This window comes from Anser anser, assembly GCF_964211835.1.
Source record: "Anser anser genome assembly, contig: HAP1_SCAFFOLD_181, whole genome shotgun sequence".
Classification (NCBI taxonomy): domain Eukaryota; kingdom Metazoa; phylum Chordata; class Aves; order Anseriformes; family Anatidae; genus Anser; species Anser anser.
The window spans coordinates 85,876-106,848 of record NW_028153796.1 but is presented as its reverse complement, the minus strand read 5'-3'; the positions used below and the strand labels follow the sequence as shown (position 1 = coordinate 106,848).

General features: G+C 57.1%; 3 protein-coding genes across 8 annotated transcripts; all 3 read left to right on the top strand.

Moving 5' to 3' along the window:
- The first annotated feature begins 112 nt into the window (after positions 1–112).
- On the top strand, positions 113–7,448 carry LOC310891436 (maestro heat-like repeat-containing protein family member 7). 4 transcript variants are annotated; one of them, XM_083853704.1, is made up of 8 exons: positions 113–2,251; positions 2,533–2,670; positions 2,915–3,091; positions 3,492–3,647; positions 3,917–4,018; positions 4,228–4,330; positions 4,569–4,628; positions 4,932–7,448. In XM_083853704.1, the coding sequence occupies exons 1-8, from the start codon at positions 2,126–2,128 to the stop codon at positions 5,057–5,059; spliced, it is 990 nt and encodes a 329-aa protein (XP_083709830.1). In that variant the 5' UTR covers positions 113–2,125; the 3' UTR covers positions 5,060–7,448. The 4 variants fall into 4 exon arrangements, 3 of the variants coding, with proteins under 3 accessions (XP_083709830.1, XP_083709829.1, XP_083709828.1); XM_083853703.1 differs by having other exon boundaries at positions 4,228–4,628; positions 4,932–5,065; XR_014577574.1 differs by lacking the exon at positions 4,932–7,448 and having other exon boundaries at positions 3,492–4,018; positions 4,569–4,626.
- Positions 7,449–7,789: 341 nt separating this feature from the next.
- On the top strand, positions 7,790–12,595 carry LOC310891434 (maestro heat-like repeat-containing protein family member 1). The gene is made up of 7 exons (XM_083853700.1): positions 7,790–10,262; positions 10,876–10,946; positions 11,141–11,269; positions 11,410–11,489; positions 11,668–11,791; positions 12,082–12,171; positions 12,258–12,595. Exons 1-7 carry the CDS (start codon positions 9,935–9,937, stop codon positions 12,450–12,452), a joined length of 1,017 nt encoding a protein of 338 aa, XP_083709826.1. The 5' UTR covers positions 7,790–9,934; the 3' UTR covers positions 12,453–12,595.
- Positions 12,596–12,768: 173 nt separating this feature from the next.
- On the top strand, positions 12,769–19,736 carry LOC310891433 (maestro heat-like repeat-containing protein family member 6). Of its 3 annotated transcripts, XM_083853699.1 has the most exons (7): positions 12,769–14,483; positions 14,845–14,983; positions 15,265–15,402; positions 15,647–15,823; positions 16,224–16,379; positions 16,649–16,750; positions 16,960–19,736. In XM_083853699.1, exons 1-7 carry the CDS (start codon positions 14,341–14,343, stop codon positions 17,122–17,124), a joined length of 1,020 nt encoding a protein of 339 aa, XP_083709825.1. In that variant the 5' UTR covers positions 12,769–14,340; the 3' UTR covers positions 17,125–19,736. The 3 variants fall into 3 exon arrangements, with proteins under 3 accessions (XP_083709825.1, XP_083709823.1, XP_083709824.1); XM_083853697.1 differs by having other exon boundaries at positions 16,224–16,750; positions 16,960–17,131; XM_083853698.1 differs by having other exon boundaries at positions 13,423–14,483; positions 16,649–17,131.
- The last annotated feature ends 1,237 nt before the right edge of the window (positions 19,737–20,973 follow it).

Here is a 20,973-nt window from a genome sequence, read left to right as displayed (position 1 = left end):
TCCTGGGCCAGCTGCTGGGCCACCTCTTCATTGTCAGCTGTGGCACAGATTCCGTCAGTTGCACAGCTTTTGATGCTCTTTTTCGCTTCTACAAAATCATCTCAGATGGAAGAGGTAAGAGAAGGTGTGGTGGGCAGCGTCCGTCTGCACACAGACATCTGCTGGTATGTCTGCTTCTTTTCCCCGAGTATTGTGAAGGATTGTTCTTTTGCTTGGTGGAGGCTGTCCATGAAAGTCTGCCAGGGTCCCTGACCTCCTCTGCTCCTCACAGCAGCTTCCCGCAGGACTCTGGCTATCGTTTTCCACAGAAGCTAAACGCTCACCTCATGTCCAGGAGCAGTTCTCTGCTGCTGTCCTTCTCAACCCTCCCCAGCTCACCTACCACGCCGTTTCGCGGTATTCCCCAGTCTAAGCCATCAATCGATTGCCACTTCCCAAACCACATCTTCCCTGAGGAGTGAACAGCAGAGCCAGCCGTGCATCACCAGGGATGGTGACGCCCTCCAGAATTCTCCTTGACTGTTTGCTCCCTGCCGTCTTGCAAGCAGATGGCAGGGAGCTTCCTGCACATCCCGACCCCGAGCAGAAGGGGTCTGTGACACGCTGCTACCCCCACGGCACCCAGCGCCATTGCTTCTCCTCCTTCTGCATCATCCCTGAGGTCCCTCTTGCTCCCAGCAGCCGTCACCCTGTGCTTTACATCCCTGCCCACCACTCTCCTCAGCATGGGTCTGAGCCTCCCTCCTCAACCATTCCTAGTGAAAGTGCTTTTCACCATTTGGCAAGCTTGTTGGCAAAGATGCTCTTCCCTACTGACTCTTCGGTGTTCCCCCTGTTTAGAATGCTCGCTGACAAAGGACATGGAAAATTACGCAGAGACACACAAGAGTTTGAAGGATGCGACATTTCCATTGATTGTAATGTCCTTTCCCTGTGAGATTGCCGAGGTAATGAGCTCTGGCCTTGCTGGGAATCTTGTCCGTAGCATCAGCAGGCAACTCGTGTGAGCAAAGGGGTCCAGCACCGCTGGGGCTGGCACGGCCTCCCTCGCCCTGGTGAGAGGGTTCCTCTTGTCCCGAAGCTGGGGCTATGCGAAGGCTGCTCCCCTGTGTCCCGGCAGCAGCTCCAGCCCTCCTGGCCACCAGCAAGCCCTGGTTACCTGCAGGGCCAGCACTCTGTCCCCGTACGCCCCATCCTCACTCCCTCCCCCTGAGGGCCCTCTCTCCGGAGCTGCCCTTGCTGCTCAGCTAAGCAGCACCCTTGGGACACTCAGTGCGGCATGTCCTCCCTCCCCTCCTCCTTCCCACAGGCGTTTGGAGGATACCTCTTCCCTTCTGAGAGGCTGGACATCATCCTCACAGCCCTTGAAGCTTTACAAGACTCCAGCGTCCATGACAAGCAGGGCGCCTGCAGCGTGCTGGACACAGCCTTGGAGGACCCCAAGTACTGGCTGACAGATGTAAGTGGCCTGTGGCCATTGCCCTGCCCTTGAGCTCTTTCAGGCGTTGTTCCTCCATCCCTCCCTCCCTCCTTGCCTCCCTCGCACATCGAGGTCTCTTGGGCTCCAGAAGCCACGTGAAGGCAGCAGAGAGCAATGGAAGGGGACAAACTTTCAGTGGCAGCTGTGGAAATGGCTGCAGTCCGGTGGACACACCATTCCCACCTTGTCCCCCCAGGTGCCAACGATCATGGAGTGCATCAGAAAAAACCTGGACAGCATCCACACGGCATCAGCGCGGCGCTGCCTGGACTCCCTGCTTCTCCAGCTGACCAACCTGATGTCCAGGGAAGAAGTCAAGAACCTGCTGCAGTTCTCCCCGCCAAGTGACAGGTCAGCAGCCTGTCACTCCACCAGCACAGCCCTCCATCCCACCCATGTTTTCCAGCCCCACTGGGCCAGCCAGGGCTGCAGCAGCCCAGCTGTCCAAGGCAGCCCAGAGCCCCCCTGCCCCCAGGGAACGCCAGCTCAGAGCCTTCCTGCTTGCCCAGGCTGGGCCCCCAGCGCTCCCCAAGTCACAGGGGCTGCAGGACAGCCTGGGTCCTACGGGGCTGGCCCGGGCCGTGGCCCTGCGGCTGAGGCAGCCCCACTGACAGAGTATTCTGTGCTTGCAGCACTGCCCTGGGCATGTGGGAGGTGGTCCTGGCAATGCCGCAGGCCTTGGAGAAGGTTTTAAACGCGCTGATGGAAGACTTGCCACTGCGCAACTGGTGCACCGCGGTCACAGAAGACACCTGCATCCGTCGCTTGGCTGTGAGTTCCCAGATGAAACCTTGCTCCCAGCAGGGCTGCGCGTGGCCCTTCAGGCACACAGGCACAGCCCTGTCCCCATCTACCCCCAACCTGCCAGCTCCCCCAGGGCGTACGGACACATCGTCCCTGGGGCCGGCAGGGCCGGCAAGCCCCCGTAACCAGCCGCGCCTGGTGCCTTTGGTGCCAGCTCGCGCTGCTCCATCCCTGCCCAAAGGCGGGAGAAGAAGAGGCTGCAGGGAGCCCTGCAGGCCCTGCCAGGCTCCCCCTGCTCTTTCTTGCAGATGCTGGCCCAGAATCACGTTTCGGAAGAGGAGTTTGGTAACCCAGTGCACCTGCAGAGTTACCTGAAGCACCCAAGCCCAGCGATGCGCTTGATGGCTCTCAAAGGGCTCTCCACCGTGTCAGAGAGCCCTGAGAAGGTGAGCGGGCCATCGTCAAGCAAAGCCATGTTGGCAGCCTGGGGCTTTGCTCTTCTGCCCTCCCGTCCCTCCCCGTTGCTCTCCCCGCATCCCTGTAGTGCGCCCGCGGCCACTGCTTGCAGGAGGCGATTGCCATGCCAGCTGCCAGGAAGCAAGGCAGGAGGCTGGTGCTCAGGAACCAGAGCCCTTTGCCCAGGGTGGTCTCTCACGGCTTCACGGAAGGGAAACTGTGTCTTTCCTACAGGCAAGAAAAATTCAGGTCGTGCTGCCAGACATCCTGGAGGCCCTGCAGGACACCAACGCAGACGTCGTGCTGAAGGCCCTGCTTGTGCTGCGGAACGTGATGGCTCGTGTGGAGAGGAGAGAGGCCGGTCGCACGGCTCTGCAGCTGGCTGAGAAGCTCCTGCCACTCTTTGACCACGTAAGTGTGCTGCGGGAGCCCGAGCCCTCAGCTGGGCCCCCTGTAATGAGGGCTGCCCTTCAGCCCGGCCCTGTGGGCAGCACTCAGGCAGGGCCTCGCCAGTCTCCTCGTCAGCCCAGCCGCTGGGGAGCTCTGCTTGGACATGGCTGGTGCGGCCGGTGGCGAAAGTGGGGTGGCTGGCGGGCAGCCTGTGCTGGCAACCGACTGCGTTGCCTTTCACGGGCACCAGGCCTTGCAGCTGCCCCGGCAGGGCTGCTGAGCAGCTCCTCTGGGAAGGATCCAGCGCCGAAGCATCTCCCAGTTCTGCGATCTCCCTTCGCGTCAGCCACGCTAATGCCCCTGCTCCCCATGGGCGGGCAGCAGCTGTTGCTGAAATTCATCCTGTCCTCCTCCCTGCCAGGAGTCCAGCCAGGTGCGGGAGCACTCCATCTGCCTCTTCCAAGCCGTGACGGAGGCTGTGCTGCGGCAAAGGAAGAGGGCACTGAAGAGGACAGTGCACAGCAGCCTTCTCCCACTCTACTTTCGGATGAGAGACCAGAGTGAGAGCGTAGCAAAGGTACAGATCTCAGAGCTGACCAGTTACGTGGGCGAGGGTGTGCCGACACCACAGGGACGCTCTGGGGGATCCCTGGCCGGCAGCGTGAGCTGCCTCCGATGGCGGCTGTCCCGTGTCCTTGCCCTGGCCATGGAACCCCGTGCACGCCGTCCCCCACCACAGCCTCCCGTAACGCGCTGGGAAAGGCTCGCAGCCCTGCCAAGAGGAGGGGACAGAGGGTCTCCTTCCCAAGGCTGTGCTGCCATGTCCCAACCTCTGCTGCTCCACAGGCCTCTGGGGAAGCTCTCGTCGTCGCTGCAGAGTTTCTGCGACGCAAAGAACTCAAGCACTTGGCCCAGACAAAACAGACCTGGAGGATCGGGGAGTGCTTGGTAAGGACGACCCCACAGGCCCCAGCCCCAGCTGGGCAAACGTGCCCGGCCAGAGCCCGCTGCCTGCAGCCGCATCCTCGCTCCCTTCCTTCCAGCACAGAGCCCCAGGGGGCTCTTCTGCAGGCCCCTCTGCCCTCCCTGCCCCCAGGATGCTGGAGGAGACCCTGGGGAGGGTCTGCAAGCCCCGTGACCTTGTGTTCTCTCTCCAGCTGCAGCAGGACGGAGGCAGAGTAGAAGAATACCTGCAGCAGAGCCAGCCCTACCTGCAGGACTCCCAGACCGTCTTGCGACTTGAGGCCGTCAGGTTCATTGGTGAGCCCAGCCCCTGGGTCCCTCTTTGGGCAGCCTTTGGCAGCCCCAGGCACTGCCCTGGCAGCGAGGCGCAGCCCTGTTGCCCCCAGAGCCCCCCGACTGGGCCCTTGCTCCAGCCCCCCTCGGGCAATGACCTTGCTGGGGTGCAGGAGGGGGCACAGCCTGGCTGGCCAGGCCAGGGGCTGCGCTGCTGGGAGCGTGCTGGGGAGCGGGGCTCTGATGGGAACTCTGTGTCTAGGGCTTGCTGCGCGCTACTCCGGGGACCAGAGCGAGGAGAAGCAGAATGAAATCATCAGCGGTGAGTGAGGGCAGTGGTGTGTGTGCTAGGGCTGGGGGGACAGGGGCAGAGGCCCCCATGCCTTGCCCTGCTCCAGGGAAATGCTTCGGGGCGGAGGAGCAACGCAGGCATAGGAAGGAGGGAGAGGAGACGGGGGAGCCCGGCATGTCAGGGAATGCCCTCCCAGCCTGGAGTTGGGCAGTGCTGCTGAAAGGGTTGAGTGTCGAAAGGGAAGAGTCGAGTGGGGCTGGCATGGTCTGCAGGGGATGCCTGGGGATCTCTGCAAGGAGTGGGTTTTCATCTCTGCTCTTCTTTCTTTGGCAGTCCTCCGGTCTTCAGGGAAGGATGTGGAACCCATGGTCAGATGCCTGGCAGCTCAGACCATCATGATCCTGGCGTCAAGGCGTAACAGAACGTCAGGACGGAGATTTCGACAGCTGTGGTGCTGCTAGCCACGCAGCACTCCTCAAAACATCAATATATATCTTAATAGAACCGGGTTCTTGTCTCATTATTCCAGCAGCTCCTTCCAAGTGACTCGGTGCCGTGACGCTGAGCTAACTTGGAGGCTACCAAGGACGTCTTTTCCCTGGGCCCGGTGACTGCTTGGTGCCTACTCAATGAAAGAGTCACAGAACCGCTGCGGTTGGAAAAGGCCCTTCAGCTCAAGTCCAACCGTCAGCTAACACTACCAGGCCCACCACAAAAGCACGGCCCTTAGCACCAAGTCCACACATTTCTTTAATAGCTCCAGGCCACATTTGGAAGAGGCTTCCAGGCTTCTGGGTTTGCCCTGAGCAGCCCCTTTTGTTACTGTGCTGCTAGCAGGGAGGCCAGCTGTGACCCGGGGCTGCACATTGCCTGCTGCTGCCTGCAGCCACAGGGATGTCACTGTAGAGACAACAGGAGTGTCACCAACATACATGAGATCTGAGGGCTTATCCAGGGACAAGAATCACAATGTGGAAGCCGAAAGAGAGCAGCAGTGAAAAGGCCACGTCCTGCTGCTGGCCATGGCCACGGCTCCAGGGAAGCAGCAGCCCCGACCCAAAGGCAGCAGAGAGGCAGAGCCCAGCGGGCAGTGAGGTGGAGCCCCGAGGGCCACCGGGGCTGCTCCTCCATGTGGCAGCTGGGCTCTTGGACCCGAGCCCCTCCTGCATGCTGGGGCTGCTCCCCCAGCTCCAGAGGAGATGGGAAGAGATGGCAGCTGAGACCAGTGAAGTTCTGATGCTTTCTTTATTTTCGTTATCTATACTGGAAGCCTCGTTCTAAAGGAAAATGAAAGAATGAGGGGAAAAAAAAGAATAATTAGTAGAAAGGAGAAGGAGAAGAAGAAGGAGAAGAAGGAGAAGAAGGAGAAGAAGAAGAAGTAGTAGAAGAAGAAGAAGAAGAACAAGAAGAAGAAGGAGAAATACCTGGGAAATAATAATAAAGAAAAATAAGTACAGGAAATCGTCCAACGTGATTTTTCAGATAACCTGTGATTATCTGAATCACAGAGGCACAATGCAATGCTTTTTGCCTTCTACCACTACAGCACAGTATGTAGGACTGTCCCGTACTCTGTGCATTGACCTGACGGGTCATTTCACACTATTTACTTTCATATCCCTGTTGGAAGGGGATGATTCACAAACTGGGGTAAGCTGATGGGTTCTGCCTCAGCCCTTTGAAGTGTCCTGCTCTTGAGTCTTTCAGCCTGAGATTGCCACAGATGACCCCTGATGGTAAATGGCTGTTCAGCTGCTAACTAGGAATAAGGGAGAGTATATTGGGTCTTCCAGTGGCCATTTCAACTTTAGGTGAATCCCAAGAACCCACTGAACAAGGGTGTTGTCTTTGAAGGGGTCTCATGTGTTGGGCTGGGCTGGCGTTATTGGGACAAAGACCACTGCTGGCAGTGGACATGCTCTGGTATCTCCACCTGGCTCCATCTGCATCCTCCAAAGGGCTCTGGTCTCTCGCATGTCCTGCTTGCTTACTGTCTTGACAGCAGAGCTCTGCCTGAATACCCAGTAATTTCTTTAGTACTTGGGTAAAAGAGCAACTACTCGTCACCTCAAATGATTCAATCCTTTTTATAAAACATTACACGCTTTGTGTGTAATTTCTATCATGAAGAAATGTGAATTTTCAGGATGTATATTCATCGCTGGAGAAGAAATCCTGAAGTTCACCTGTACTTGCATTGTCATCGCTTTGTCTAGCATGGTGTGCTCCCTCACCTTCCAGGCACATCCACAAGTTTTGATTACACAGACCCTGCTGAATGTCCCCTTTCCAGCCGCCTGTCTGGACCTATGCACTTCCCTTGGTTCTCCTGGTTTGCCCTCCCCTTACTCTTTGATCATTAGACTGCTCTCACAGACCCAGTTGCTGCTTTGAGCTTCAGGTAGAAGCAGCCCAGCTTGTCCATCTATCAGCAGTCTGTCTAATTGTTTCCTTACCAAGATCCTCATCATTTCTCATTGAGTTCATATGATATGGATTAATAACAACACTATCATTTTTAATTGCCTGTCTATCAGTATAAAATACTTCTACAGTCATTCTTTTGTGAAGGTGTTGTGGTTTAACCCGGCCGGCAGCTGAACACCACACAGCCGTTCGCCCACCTTCCCCCCTCCCTCTCTGGGATGGGGGAGAGAAACGGGAAAGTGAAGCCTGTGAGTTGAGATAAAGACAGTTTATTAAGACAGGAAAATAATAATAACAATAATAATGATAATAGTGATAATAGTATTAATAATAATAATGTGTACGAAACAAGTGATGCACAATGCAATTGCCCACCACCCGCTGACCGATGCCCAGCCTATCCCCGAGCAGCCGGCCCCCCACCCCGGCCAGCCACCCCCATATATTGTTTAGCATGACGCCAGATGGTATGGAATACCCCTTTGGCCGGTTTGGGTCAGCTGTCCTGGGTCTGTCCCCTCCCAGCTCCTGCTGCACCCCCAGCCTGCTCGCTGGCAGGACAGAGCGAGAAGCCGAAAAGGCCTTGGCCTGGTGTAAACACTGCTCTGCAACAATTAAAACATCAGCATGTTATCAGCGCTCTTCTCATCCTAATCCAAAACATAGCACCCTACCAGCTACTGTGAGGAAAATTAACTGTGTCCTAACTGGAACCAGGACAACATAGGCAAAAATAATCTGAGAGGCCACAGCCCCATGGGAAGTGGTGATCGGCGGCCATCTTGGCCATGGCAATCAGGAAGCAGTTGAGTTTAAAATCTTTGGTGACAGGAGGAAAACTGCCACAAAACCTGCTTTTGGCAGGGGGGTTGGACCCGATGGTCTCTTGAGGTCCCTTCCAACCCCTCCAGTTCTGTGAACTCTGGACACGGGGAGGGCAGACTTCAGGCTGCTGAGGGAACTAGTTGGGAAGGTCCCCTGAGAAGCTGCTTGGGAAGGTATCGGGGTCCATCTTTTTAAGCGCCACCTCCTAAGAGCACAGGAGCAGGCGATTCCAAAATGTCGGAAGTCAAGCAGGCGGGGCAGAAGGCCAGCTTGGCTGAGCAGGGATCTTCTTCTAGAGCTTAAGGGGAAAAAGAAAGCGTGTGGCCACTGGAAGCGAGGTCGGGTGACGTGGCAGGGCTACAGAGGTGCTGTTCGCCTCTGTCGGGAGAAAATTCGTGCGGCCAAAGCTCAGAGGTGAAGCTGGCTAGTACTGTGGGCGACAACACAGACATATATCCATCTCTCTCTATATATGTATTGAATATGTTAACAGCAAAAGGAGGACTAGAGGAAACATCGGTCCGTTACTTGATGAGGCTGGTCACCTCACAAGCAGGGACACAGGTGAAGCAGAGACATTTAATGCCTTTGTCGCCTCTGTCTTCAAGAGCAGTGATGGGCTCTGGGACCCAAGGGGCCCAGAGTTGGAGGGCCGTGACTGCAGTAACAAAAACCTCCCAGCCAAGCCCACCCTGGATGCATATGAGTCTATGGGGCCTGAGGGGATTCATCCCAGGGTTCTCAGAGGGCCGACTAATCCTCGTCGCGTTCTACAACTTCCTCGCGAAGGGGAGTGGAGAGGCAGGTGACCTATTCAGCGTAAACAGCAGTGATAGGACCCGCGGGAATGGTGTTAAGCTGAGGCGGGGGAAGCTTAGGCTGGACATCAGGAAGAGGTTCTTCACCGAGAGGGTGGTCGCATGGTGGAACAGGCTCCCCAGGGACGTAGTCACTGCACCAACCCTGTCTGAATTTAAGAAGCGATTGGACTGTGCACTTAGTCACACGGTCTAAACTTTGGGCAGACCTGTGCGGTGCCAAGAGTTGGACTAGATGGTCCTTATGGGTCCCTTCCAACTCGGGATATTCTACGATTCTATGATTCTATGATAATGTCCTTGTGAGACCTCTCTCAATTATTTTTCAATGGTCTTGGGAGCCCAGAGAGGTCCAAGTTGACACTAGGCTGGCAATCGTTGTGACAGCTTTCAAGAAGGGCAAGAAAGAAGAGCCTGATAATTACGGACCTGCCAGTCTCTCTTCAGAGCCTAGTGAAAATATGGAGAAAACTGTCCTGGGCGTTACTGAAAAACACCTGAAAGACAACGCAGTCATTGGTCACAGCCCACCAAGGTTCATGAGGGGAAAGTCCTGTTTAACAAACTTAATTTCCTTTTATGACAACGTCACCCATCTAGTTGACCAAGGGAAGCCAGGTTTTGGATTTCCATCAAGTTTTCAATACTGTTTCTCTCAGTATCCTTCTGGACAAAATGTCCGTTGTACAGCTAGATAAATACATGCTGTTTAGGGTGAAAAATTGGCTGATGCCAGGTGAGCAAGGTGGAGATAAATTAACTTGGCTACAACGCTAATGATGAGCTTTGCGCAGTGGCCAATTGCTGGCTGGCTTGAGGCGCGTGTCTCGGGGCGCCTTCTGCTCAAGAGCCATCAGGAGACCGTGTCTTTCATCCCTTCAGGTCTGCCCCTTTCCAACTCGGGATATTCTAGGATTCCAAGTGTGGCGCCCAGCATTTGGCCTTGAATGCCACGCAGCTGGATGCGGCCCGTCGATCCAGCCTGTCCGGATCCCTCTGCAGAGCCTTCCTGCCCTCAAGCGGATCAACCCTCCTGCCCAGCTTGGTGCCGCCCGCGAACGTACGGCGCCCGGGCGCCCGGGACCCACCCAGCCCAGGCGCGTGTCACACTGGGACCCTTTGTGACATCACCTGATGACACCCCAGGGGTCCGCCTTATAAGAGTGCAGCCGTGGCTCGGACCCTCAGTGTCGGTGCACGGCAGTGACGGACAGGGCAGGAGCACAGGGCCTTCGAGGAGTCCCCGAGCACAGCCCACGTCCCGCAATGCCGCAACCGCCCGCCCACAGGAGCCGCCGTTTTATCCTGAAGGGCCGTGTTCGCAAGCCAAAGTCTCCTTCTGAATCCGATGAGGAGGGAGGCATGCCCCCCAAGAAGCCCAGGCTGGCCTGGCAGGAGACCTGGTCTTCTGAGGGCAGCAGCCGGCCAGCAGAGGACAGCTTGCTGGCAGAGGGCAGCAGCCCGGCCGCAGAAAGCAGCCCGGCCGCGGAAAGCAGCCCGGCAGCAGAAAACAGCCCGGCCGCGGAAAGCAGCCCGGCCGCGGAAAGCAGCCCGGCAGCGGACAGCAAGGACGAGTCGCAGCTGCTGGATCCCAGTGAGTCAGGGTCACGGGGATGGGGTGGGGAGGGTTGGGGACAGCGAGACCCCTGCTTGACTCCAGGACTCCTTTCCTGGCTAACCCGGCGGGTGGGCCCGACGGTGCTGAGCTTCCTCCACAGCACCACAGAATCCCAGGACGCTTTGGGCTGGGGGGGACGTCAGCGATCACGACGCCTCCCCCCAGCCCAGGCTGCCCAAAGCCCACCCAACCTGGCCGTGGGCAGCGCCAGGGAGGGGGCACCGCAGCCTGCGCCAGGGCCTCACCACCCTGGGCGTGAAGGATAGAAATCCCTCCCTGACCGAAAGAAACCTGCCCTCTTTTAGGTTAAAGCCGTCACCCCTTGTCCTGTCGCTGCACTCCCTGATGAAGATCCCCCCCAGCTTTCCTGGAGGCCCCTTTGGGCACTGGGAGGCCCCAGCAAGGTCCCCCCGCAGCCTTCTCCAGGCTCCACAAGCCCAGCTCCCTCAGCCTCTCTTCCCAGCAGAGCTCCTGCAGCCTCTGGGCATCCTCGCGGCCTCCCCACGTCCTTCTGGGGCTGGGGCCCTTCCTCTCCTCACTCCTGCATTCAGCCCCTCTCTGCAGCACTCTTTGCTTTCCTCCTTTCCAGATCAGGCAAGGAAACTGTGCAAAGACACATCCGTGGAATTCATCGAGGCTTATGTCCGCGGCACAGAAAAGGTAACGGCAACCGCTTGCATCGCAGCCGTGCTCCTGGCGCTGCCACGGCTCTGCTGCGGGGCTGCTGGAGGGCTGCTGGCTGGGCAGAGCCGTGGCCTCCGGGCGTCCCACACAGCTCCAGACCCCTCAAGGCTTTGGTCCTGCTGGCCGTGGGTGTCCCCCTAACGCTCTGTTGGTGTCTTTGTGGCTGCCAGGACAAGGAGGCGCAGAAGATGCTGTTCCTCAGCAAAATCTGCGCTCTGTGCAGAACTGTTTCGGAGAAGGGCTTGACGCTGGACTTGCATGCCTTCTGCCGCAAAAATAAGCTGGTGGAGAACATCATGGTGAGAGGATGTGCGGCGGGTTGGGGAAGGGGCAAGACCCCCGGCACCAGCCCCCTGGGAGGCCGGGGCTGGGGCAGCGCTGGCTCTGCTGGTGCTGGGTGCCGGCGGCTGCAAGGTCTCATCCCGCTTGTGCTCTGCAGGCGCTGCTGGAAAAGGAGCCCATGGACAGCTTGCGCACAGAATTTCGGCAGAAGGCCATGGAGACCATCGCCGTCCTCAGGTGAGTGCCCAGCCCCTGGTTGGGCCAGCACATCCCCAGGGCAATGTCCTGGTGGCCCTGAAGCTGGCAGGGAGGCTGCCCGTCCCTCCCAGGGATGCCTGGCCAAGGGAGGTCCGTGTCCTCCTTCATAAGCCTCGAGGCACTGCGTCCAACAGGCTCCTCTCTCTCTCTCCCTCAGCAACACCGTGCCGAGAGCACTGCACGGCAAAAAGGAGAGTCTCCGGAACGCGTGCTACAGGAGCGTCTTCTTTCTGCCTCCGGAGTCGGATGTGCCAGAGACAGAAAGAGCGCTCTACACCAAGGTATGTGCTGGGCGAGGTACCGGCACCCCCAGTCCTGCTGAGCTGCTGCCTTGCTTCCCCGTGCTGAGACAACTGGAGAGCAGTGCAGGGCCGGGGCCCAGATTTGCTTTCCCAGCCTCATCCCTTCTTCCCCTTCCCCTTCCCTGGCCTGATCCTGTGCTGCAGGAGGTCTGCACACAGCAGCTTTTTAGCCCCAAAGCCACCCCTGGGCTCCAGAGGGGCTCAGAGCCAGCTCCTGGGGCTGAGAAGGGCCACAGAAATAATTCAGTGATCATCTGTCCTCCTTGCAGACTATGAATGCCATGGACCCCATGCTGGCGGCCTTCGTACGCAACTGTCCCACCGCCAGCATCAGCGCAGAGTTGCAGAATATCTTGGAGGTTTGGCATTTGCAAAGAATTTCCAAAGAATCCTCTCAGGTCACATTTGCAGACCCCTGTCAGCCCAGCAACTTCTCTCCTTGCAGGTGCTGCTGGACCTTGCTGGCTCCAAAAACTCAACTGTGCGTGAGAGAGCTGTGAGGAGGATTGAGAGGCTGAGTGACTTCATCCTCTCACATTTTGTGGCCAAGGTAAGGAACAAGGAATTCCCGACCCTTTCGTGCATCCCAGAGCATCCTGCCACTCAGGGGTGCCTGCGAGGCAAGCCTGGGTGCATGTGAGGGCCTCAGCACCCTGAAGCAAGGCTCTTCGTCCCTCCTTTGCCCCTGCTCTTCCCTCCCCAGACCCTGCTCTCTCAGGGGCCGGCTCTGCCTCCACTAAGCCCTTTGTCTCTCCTCCCTCCCTCCCCCAGATCTCAGACTACAATGAAAAACACAAGGACAGCCACAAAGATCTCAGAGAGCTCTACATCCCCATCCTGGGCCAGCTGCTGGGCTACCTCTTCATTGTCAGCTGTGGCACAGATTCCGTCAGTTGCACAGCTTTTGATGCTCTTTTTCGCTTCTACAAAATCATCTCAGATGGAAGAGGTAAGAGAAGGTGTGGTGGGCAGCGTCCGTCTGCACACAGACATCTGCTGGTATGTCTGCTTCTTTTCCCCGAGTATTGTGAAGGATTGTTCTTTTGCTTGGTGGAGGCTGTCCATGAAAGTCTGCCAGGGTCCCTGACCTCCTCTGCTCCTCACAGCAGCTTCCCGCAGGACTCTGGCTATCGTTTTCCACAGAAGCTAAACGCTCACCTCATGTCCAGGAGCAGTTCTCTGCTGCTGTCCTTCTCAACCCTCCCCAGCTCACCTACCACGCCGTTTCGCGGTATTCCCCAGTCTAAGCCATCAATCGGTTGCCACTTCCCAAACCACATCTTCCCTGAGGAGTGAACAGCAGAGCCAGCCGTGCATCACCAGGGATGGTGACGCCCTCCAGAATTCTCCTTGACTGTTTGCTCCCTGCCGTCTTGCAAGCAGATGGCAGGGAGCTTCCTGCACATCCCGACCCCGAGCAGAAGGGGTCTGTGACACGCTGCTACCCCCACGGCACCCAGCGCCATTGCTTCTCCTCCTTCTGCATCATCCCTGAGGTCCCTCTTGCTCCCAGCAGCCGTCACCCTGTGCTTTACATCCCCGCCCACCACTCTCCTCACCTACTGAGGGGTCTGAGCCTCCCTCCTCAGCCATTCCTAGTGAAAGTGCTTTTCACCATTTGGCAAGCTTGTTGGCAAAGATGCTCTTCCCTACTGACTCTTCGGTGTTCCCCCTGTTTAGAATGCTCGCTGACAAAGGACATGGAAAATTACGCAGAGACACACAAGAGTTTGAAGGATGCGACATTTCCATTGATTGTAATGTCCTTTCCCTGTGAGATTGCCGAGGTAATGAGCTCTGGCCTTGCTGGGAATCTTGTCCGTAGCATCAGCAGGCAACTCGTGTGAGCAAAGGGGTCCAGAACCGCTGGGGCTGGCACGGCCTCCCTCGCCCTGGTGAGAGGGTTCCTCTTGTCCCGAAGCTGGGGCTATGCGAAGGCTGCTCCCCTGTGTCCCGGCAGCAGCTCCAGCCCTCCTGGCCACCAGCAAGCCCTGGTTACCTGCAGGGCCAGCACTCTGTCCCCGTACGCCCCATCCTCACTCCCTCCCCCTGAGGGCCCTCTCTCCGGAGCTGCCCTTGCTGCTCAGCTAAGCAGCACCCTTGGGACACTCAGTGCGGCATGTCCTCCCTCCCCTCCTCCTTCCCACAGGCGTTTGGAGGATACCTCTTCCCTTCTGAGAGGCTGGACATCATCCTCACAGCCCTTGAAGCTTTACAAGACTCCAGCGTCCATGACAAGCAGGGCGCCTGCAGCGTGCTGGACACAGCCTTGGAGGACCCCAAGTACTGGCTGACAGATGTAAGTGGCCTGTGGCCATTGCCCTGCCCTTGAGCTCTTTCAGGCGTTGTTCCTCCATCCCTCCCTCCCTCCTTGCCTCCCTCGCACATCGAGGTCTCTTGGGCTCCAGAAGCCACGTGAAGGCAGCAGAGAGCAATGGAAGGGGACAAACTTTCAGTGGCAGCTGTGGAAATGGCTGCAGTCCGGTGGACACACCATTCCCACCTTGTCCCCCCAGGTGCCAACGATCATGGAGCGCATCAGAAAAAACCTGGACAGCATCCACACGGCATCAGCGCGGCGCTGCCTGGACTCCCTGCTTCTCCAGCTGACCAACCTGATGTCCAGGGAAGAAGTCAAGAACCTGCTGCAGTTCTCTCCGCCAAGTGACAGGTCCTGGCCTTAACATCCTTGAGGGCTTGTTCCACGTCGGGAGATGCACCTGGAGACTCTCTGCTTGCCAGAGCCATGGCAAACGGCAGGGCATCCCCAAGGAGCACAGCCCTCCATCCCACCACCGTGTTCCAGCCCCACTGGGCCAGCCAGGGCTGCAGCAGCCCAGCTGTCCAAGGCAGCCCAGAGCCCCCCTGCCCCCAGGGAACGCCAGCTCAGAGCCTTCCTGCTTGCCCAGGCTGGGCCCCCAGCGCTCCCCAAGTCACAGGGGCTGCAGGACAGCCTGGGTCCTACGGGGCTGGCCCGGGCCGTGGCCCTGCGGCTGAGGCAGCCCCACTGACAGAGTATTCTGTGCTTGCAGCACTGCCCTGGGCATGTGGGAGGTGGTCCTGGCAATGCCGCAGGCCTTGGAGAAGGTTTTAAACGCGCTGATGGAAGACTTGCCACTGCGCAACTGGTGCACCGCGGTCACAGAAGACACCTGCATCCGTCGCTTGGCTGTGAGTTCCCAGATGAAACCTTGCTCCCAGCAGGGCTGCGCGTGGCCCTTCAGGCACACAGGCACAGCCCTGTCCCCATCTACCCCCAACCTGCCAGCTCCCCCAGGGCGTACGGACACATCGTCCCTGGGGCCGGCAGGGCCGGCAAGCCCCCGTAACCAGCCGCGCCTGGTGCCTTTGGTGCCAGCTCGCGCTGCTCCATCCCTGCCCAAAGGCGGGAGAAGAAGAGGCTGCAGGGAGCCCTGCAGGCCCTGCCAGGCTCCCCCTGCTCGTTCTTGCAGATGCTGGCCCAGAATCACGTTTCGGAAGAGGAGTTTGGTAACCCAGTGCACCTGCAGAGTTACCTGAAGCACCCAAGCCCAGAGATGCGCTTGATGGCTCTCAAAGGGCTCTCCACCGTGTCAGAGAGCCCTGAGAAGGTGAGCGGGCCATCGTCAAGCAAAGCCATGTTGGCAGCCTGGGGCTTTGCTCTTCTGCCCTCCCGTCCCTCCCCGTTGCTCTCCCCGCATCCCTGTAGTGCGCCCGCGGCCACTGCTTGCAGGAGGCGATTGCCATGCCAGCTGCCAGGAAGCAAGGCAGGAGGCTGGTGCTCAGGAACCAGAGCCCTTTGCCCAGGGTGGTCTCTCACGGCTTCACGGAAGGGAAACTGTGTCTTTCCTACAGGCAAGAAAAATTCAGGTCGTGCTGCCAGACATCCTGGAGGCCCTGCAGGACACCAACGCAGACGTCGTGCTGAAGGCCCTGCTTGTGCTGCGGAACGTGATGGCTCGTGTGGAGAGGAGAGAGGCCGGTCGCACGGCTCTGCAGCTGGCTGAGAAGCTCCTGCCACTCTTTGACCACGTAAGTGTGCTGCGGGAGCCCGAGCCCTCAGCTGGGCCCCCTGTAATGAGGGCTGCCCTTCAGCCCGGCCCTGTGGGCAGCACTCAGGCAGGGCCTCGCCAGTCTCCTCGTCAGCCCAGCCGCTGGGGAGCTCTGCTTGGACATGGCTGGTGCGGCCGGTGGCGAAAGTGGGGTGGCTGGCGGGCAGCCTGTGCTGGCAACCGACTGCGTTGCCTTTCACGGGCACCAGGCCTTGCAGCTGCCCCGGCAGGGCTGCTGAGCAGCTCCTCTGGGAAGGATCCAGCGCCGAAGCATCTCCCAGTTCTGCGATCTCCCTTCGCGTCAGCCACGCTAATGCCCCTGCTCCCCATGGGCGGGCAGCAGCTGTTGCTGAAATTCATCCTGTCCTCCTCCCTGCCAGGAGTCCAGCCAGGTGCGGGAGCACTCCATCTGCCTCTTCCAAGCCGTGACGGAGGCTGTGCTGCGGCAAAGGAAGAGGGCACTGAAGAGGACAGTGCACAGCAGCCTTCTCCCACTCTACTTTCGGATGAGAGACCAGAGTGAGAGCGTAGCAAAGGTACAGATCTCAGAGCTGACCAGTTACGTGGGCGAGGGTGTGCCGACACCACAGGGACGCTCTGGGGGATCCCTGGCCGGCAGCGTGAGCTGCCTCCGATGGTGGCTGTCCCGTGTCCTTGCCCTGGCCATGGAACCTCGTGCACGCCGTCCCCCACCACAGCCTCCCGGAACGCGCTGGGAAAGGCTCGCAGCCCTGCCAAGAGGAGGGGACAGAGGGTCTCCTTCCCAAGGCTGTGCTGCCATGTCCCAACCTCTGCTGCTCCACAGGCCTCTGGGGAAGCTCTCGTCGTCGCTGCAGAGTTTCTGCGACGCAAAGAACTCAAGCACTTGGCCCAGACAAAACAGACCTGCAGGATCGGGGAGTGCTTGGTAAGGACGACCCCACAGGCCCCAGCCCCAGCTGGGCAAACGTGCCCGGCCAGAGCCCGCTGCCTGCAGCCGCATCCTCGCTCCCTTCCTTCCAGCACAGAGCCCCAGGGGGCTCTTCTGCAGGCCCCTCTGCCCTCCCTGCCCCCAGGATGCTGGAGGAGACCCTGGGGAGGGTCTGCAAGCCCCGTGACCTTGTGTTCTCTCTCCAGCTGCAGCAGGACGGAGGCAGAGTAGAAGAATACCTGCAGCAGAGCCAGCCCTACCTGCAGGACTCGCAGACCGTCTTGCGACTTGAGGCCGTCAGGTTCATTGGTGAGCCCAGCCCCTGGGTCCCTCTTTGGGCAGCCTTTGGCAGCCCCAGGCACTGCCTCTGATGCCCCCAGAGCCCCCCGACTGGGCCCTTGCTCCAGCCCCCCTCGGGCAATGACCTTGCTGGGGTGCAGGAGGGGGCACAGCCTGGCTGGCCAGGCCAGGGGCTGCGCTGCTGGGAGCGTGCTGGGGAGCGGGGCTCTGATGGGAACTCTGTGTCTAGGGCTTGCTGCGCGCTACTCCGGGGACCAGAGCGAGGAGAAGCAGAATGAAATCATCAGCGGTGAGTGAGGGCAGTGGTGTGTGTGCTAGGGCTGGGGGGACAGGGGCAGAGGCCCCCATGCCTTGCCCTGCTCCAGGGAAATGCTTCGGGGCGGAGGAGCAACGCAGGCATAGGAAGGAGGGAGAGGAGACGGGGGAGCCCGGCATGTCAGGGAATGCCCTCCCAGCCTGGAGTTGGGCAGTGCTGCTGAAAGGGTTGAGTGTCGAAAGGGAAGAGTCGAGTGGGGCTGGCATGGTCTGCAGGGGATGCCTGGGGATCTCTGCAAGGAGTGGGTTTTCATCTCTGCTCTTCTTTCTTTGGCAGTCCTCCGGTCTTCAGGGAAGGATGTGGAACCCATGGTCAGATGCCTGGCAGCTCAGACCATCATGATCCTGGCGTCAAGGCGTAACAGAACGTCAGGACGGAGATTTCGACAGCTGTGGTGCTGCTAGCCACGCAGCACTCCTCAATACATCAATATATATCTTAATAGAACCGGGTTCTTGTCTCATTATTCCAGCAGCTCCTTCCAAGTGACTCGGTGCCGTGACGCTGAGCTAACTTGGAGGCTACCAAGGACGTCTTTTCCCTGGGCCCAGTGCCTGCTTGGTGCCTACTCAATGAAAGAGTCACAGAACCGCTGCGGTTGGAAAAGGCCCTTCAGCTCAAGTCCAGCCGTCAGCTAACACTACCAGGCCCACCACAAAAGCACGGCCCTTAGCACCAAGTCCACACATTTCTTTAATAGCTCCAGGCCACATTTGGAAGAGGCTTCCAGGCTTCTGGGTTTGCCCTGAGCAGCCCCTTTTGTTACTGTGCTGCTAGCAGGGAGGCCAGCTGTGACCCGGGGCTGCACATTGCCTGCTGCTGCCTGCAGCCACAGGGATGTCACTGTAGAGACAACAGGAGTGTCACCAACATACATGAGATCTGAGGGCTTATCCAGGGACAAGAATCACAATGTGGAAGCCGAAAGAGAGCAGCAGTGAAAAGGCCACGTCCTGCTGCTGGCCATGGCCACGGCTCCAGGGAAGCAGCAGCCCCGACCCAAAGGCAGCAGAGAGGCAGAGCCCAGCGGGCAGTGAGGTGGAGCCCCGAGGGCCACCGGGGCTGCTCCTCCATGTGGCAGCTGGGCTCTTGGACCCGAGCCCCTCCTGCATGCTGGGGCTGCTCCCCCAGCTCCAGAGGAGATGGGAAGAGATGGCAGCTGAGACCAGTGAAGTTCTGATGCTTTCTTTATTTTCGTTATCTATACTGGAAGCCTCGTTCTAAAGGAAAATGAAATAATGAGGGGAAAAAAAAGAATAATTAGTAGAAAGGAGAAGGAGAAGAAGAAGGAGAAGAAGGAGAAGAAGGAGAAGAAGAAGAAGTAGTAGAAGAAGAAGAAGAAGAACAAGAAGAAGAAGGAGAAATACCTGGGAAATAATAATAAAGAAAAATAAGTACAGGAAATCGTCCAACGTGATTTTTCAGATAACCTGTGATTATCTGAATCACAGAGGCACAATGCAATGCTTTTTGCCTTCTACCACTACAGCACAGTATGTAGGACTGTCCCGTACTCTGTGCATTGACCTGACGGGTCATTTCACACTATTTACTTTCATATCCCTGTTGGAAGGGGATGATTCACAAACTGGGGTAAGCTGATGGGTTCTGCCTCAGCCCTTTGAAGTGTCCTGCTCTTGAGTCTTTCAGCCTGAGATTGCCACAGATGACCCCTGATGGTAAATGGCTGTTCAGCTGCTAACTAGGAATAAGGGAGAGTATATTGGGTCTTCCAGTGGCCATTTCAACTTTAGGTGAATCCCAAGAACCCACTGAACAAGGGTGTTGTCTTTGAAGGGGTCTCATGTGTTGGGCTGGGCTGGCGTTATTGGGACAAAGACCACTGCTGGCAGTGGACATGCTCTGGTATCTCCACCTGGCTCCATCTGCATCCTCCAAAGGGCTCTGGTCTCTCGCATGTCCTGCTTGCTTACTGTCTTGACAGCAGAGCTCTGCCTGAATACCCAGTAATTTCTTTAGTACTTGGGTAAAAGAGCAACTACTCGTCACCTCAAATGATTCAATCCTTTTTATAAAACATTACACGCTTTGTGTGTAATTTCTATCATGAAGAAATGTGAATTTTCAGGATGTATATTCATCGCTGGAGAAGAAATCCTGAAGTTCACCTGTACTTGCATTGTCATCGCTTTGTCTAGCATGGTGTGCTCCCTCACCTTCCAGGCACATCCACAAGTTTTGATTACACAGACCCTGCTGAATGTCCCCTTTCCAGCCGCCTGTCTGGACCTATGCACTTCCCTTGGTTCTCCTGGTTTGCCCTCCCCTTACTCTTTGATCATTAGACTGCTCTCACAGACCCAGTTGCTGCTTTGAGCTTCAGGTAGAAGCAGCCCAGCTTGTCCATCTATCAGCAGTCTGTCTAATTGTTTCCTTACCAAGATCCTCATCATTTCTCATTGAGTTCATATGATATGGATTAATAATAACACTATCATTTTTAATTTCCTGTCTATCAGTATAAAATACTTCTACAGTCATTCTTTTGTGAAGGTAAACGTCACAGGAGGCATACACGATGAGCTTGCTTTGTTTTCTGGATAATTGCAGCGTGTTTTCACGTTCTTTGGCTGGAAATAGGAAAAACCCTTCTGCACCTGAGTGCAGCCAGGTGTCTAAGGAAAGCAGGTGGGAGCTGGTGCAAAGGAGCTGTAACATCCAGCTGCAGACTTTGGTGCAGAAGTGTGGTGTAAGGAAAAGTGGTGCAAGCACCAAGTAGACAATGGGAGAAATGTCAGGGCTGGGGTGGGGAGGAGCAAGGTTGTCCATGCAGTGTCAGATCTCAAGAGTCTGCTTTTCCTATCTATGCAGTTCCCCAAAGGAGACACCCTGGATCAATATCAATTAGTGAACTGAAGTGCTCCAAACCGAAATTAAACTAAACGCACCCTTTAAGATGAGAAAAAAATTTTATTAGGTGCTCTTTGAAATCTTCCTCCTTAACTACACCATGAAAGCTCTCCAATTAGCTGTACAAGTCTTGAACAAAACTATGTAAGAAGCGTTAGGAGTTTCTTCATTTTAATGAGTTCCACGGTGTATTTTGGTGCTGAATTTATGAAGCTCAGGTACCGAGAGGAGAATGATGCAAGCGATTGAGAAAGTAAAGTCAGAAGAAAAAGCTGAAGTGACTTGGAGTGTTAACGGGCCCCGCTGAGGGCCGTTACTAAGAGAGTCTCCCCAAGAACTTGTTAGAGCAGATAATTGGAGGCCATGATTACAGATAGTCAAAGGCACTGTGATGAGAAATATTTTGATGAAGCAGGAGGGCCAAGGCCTGATACCAGCTACTGGAGGGGAGATCCTGCACACCCATGTCTGCTTCGGGGCTTTTCCTGGGGTCTGTGGGATGTGGTGGGCAGTGTGATGCCAAAAGAAGAACACTGTGCTGTGGTTTAACCCGGCCGGCAGCTAAACACCACACAGCCGTTCGCCCACCTTCCCCCCTCCCTCTCTGGGATAGGGGAGAGAAACGGGAAAGTGAAGCCTGTGAGTTGAGATAAAGACAGTTTATTAAGACAGGAATATAATAATAATAATAATAATAATATAATAATAGTGATAATGATAAGAGTATTAATAA

Coding starts and splice junctions, on each gene's coding strand:
- LOC310891436 (XM_083853702.1), top strand. CDS start 2,126: ATGTGGGAGGTGGTCCTGGCAATGCCGCAGGCCTTGGAGAAGGTTTTA. Junction 2,252..2,532: donor CCTGCATCCGTCGCTTGGCT/GTGAGTTCCCAG, acceptor TCTTTCTTGCAG/ATGCTGGCCCAGAATCACGT. Junction 2,671..2,914: donor TGTCAGAGAGCCCTGAGAAG/GTGAGCGGGCCA, acceptor TCTTTCCTACAG/GCAAGAAAAATTCAGGTCGT.
- LOC310891434 (XM_083853700.1), top strand. CDS start 9,935: ATGCCGCAACCGCCCGCCCACAGGAGCCGCCGTTTTATCCTGAAGGGC. Junction 10,947..11,140: donor ATGTCCGCGGCACAGAAAAG/GTAACGGCAACC, acceptor TGTGGCTGCCAG/GACAAGGAGGCGCAGAAGAT. Junction 11,490..11,667: donor GAGACCATCGCCGTCCTCAG/GTGAGTGCCCAG, acceptor TCTCTCCCTCAG/CAACACCGTGCCGAGAGCAC.
- LOC310891433 (XM_083853697.1), top strand. CDS start 14,341: ATGGAGCGCATCAGAAAAAACCTGGACAGCATCCACACGGCATCAGCG. Junction 15,403..15,646: donor TGTCAGAGAGCCCTGAGAAG/GTGAGCGGGCCA, acceptor TCTTTCCTACAG/GCAAGAAAAATTCAGGTCGT. Junction 16,751..16,959: donor GCAGGATCGGGGAGTGCTTG/GTAAGGACGACC, acceptor TTCTCTCTCCAG/CTGCAGCAGGACGGAGGCAG.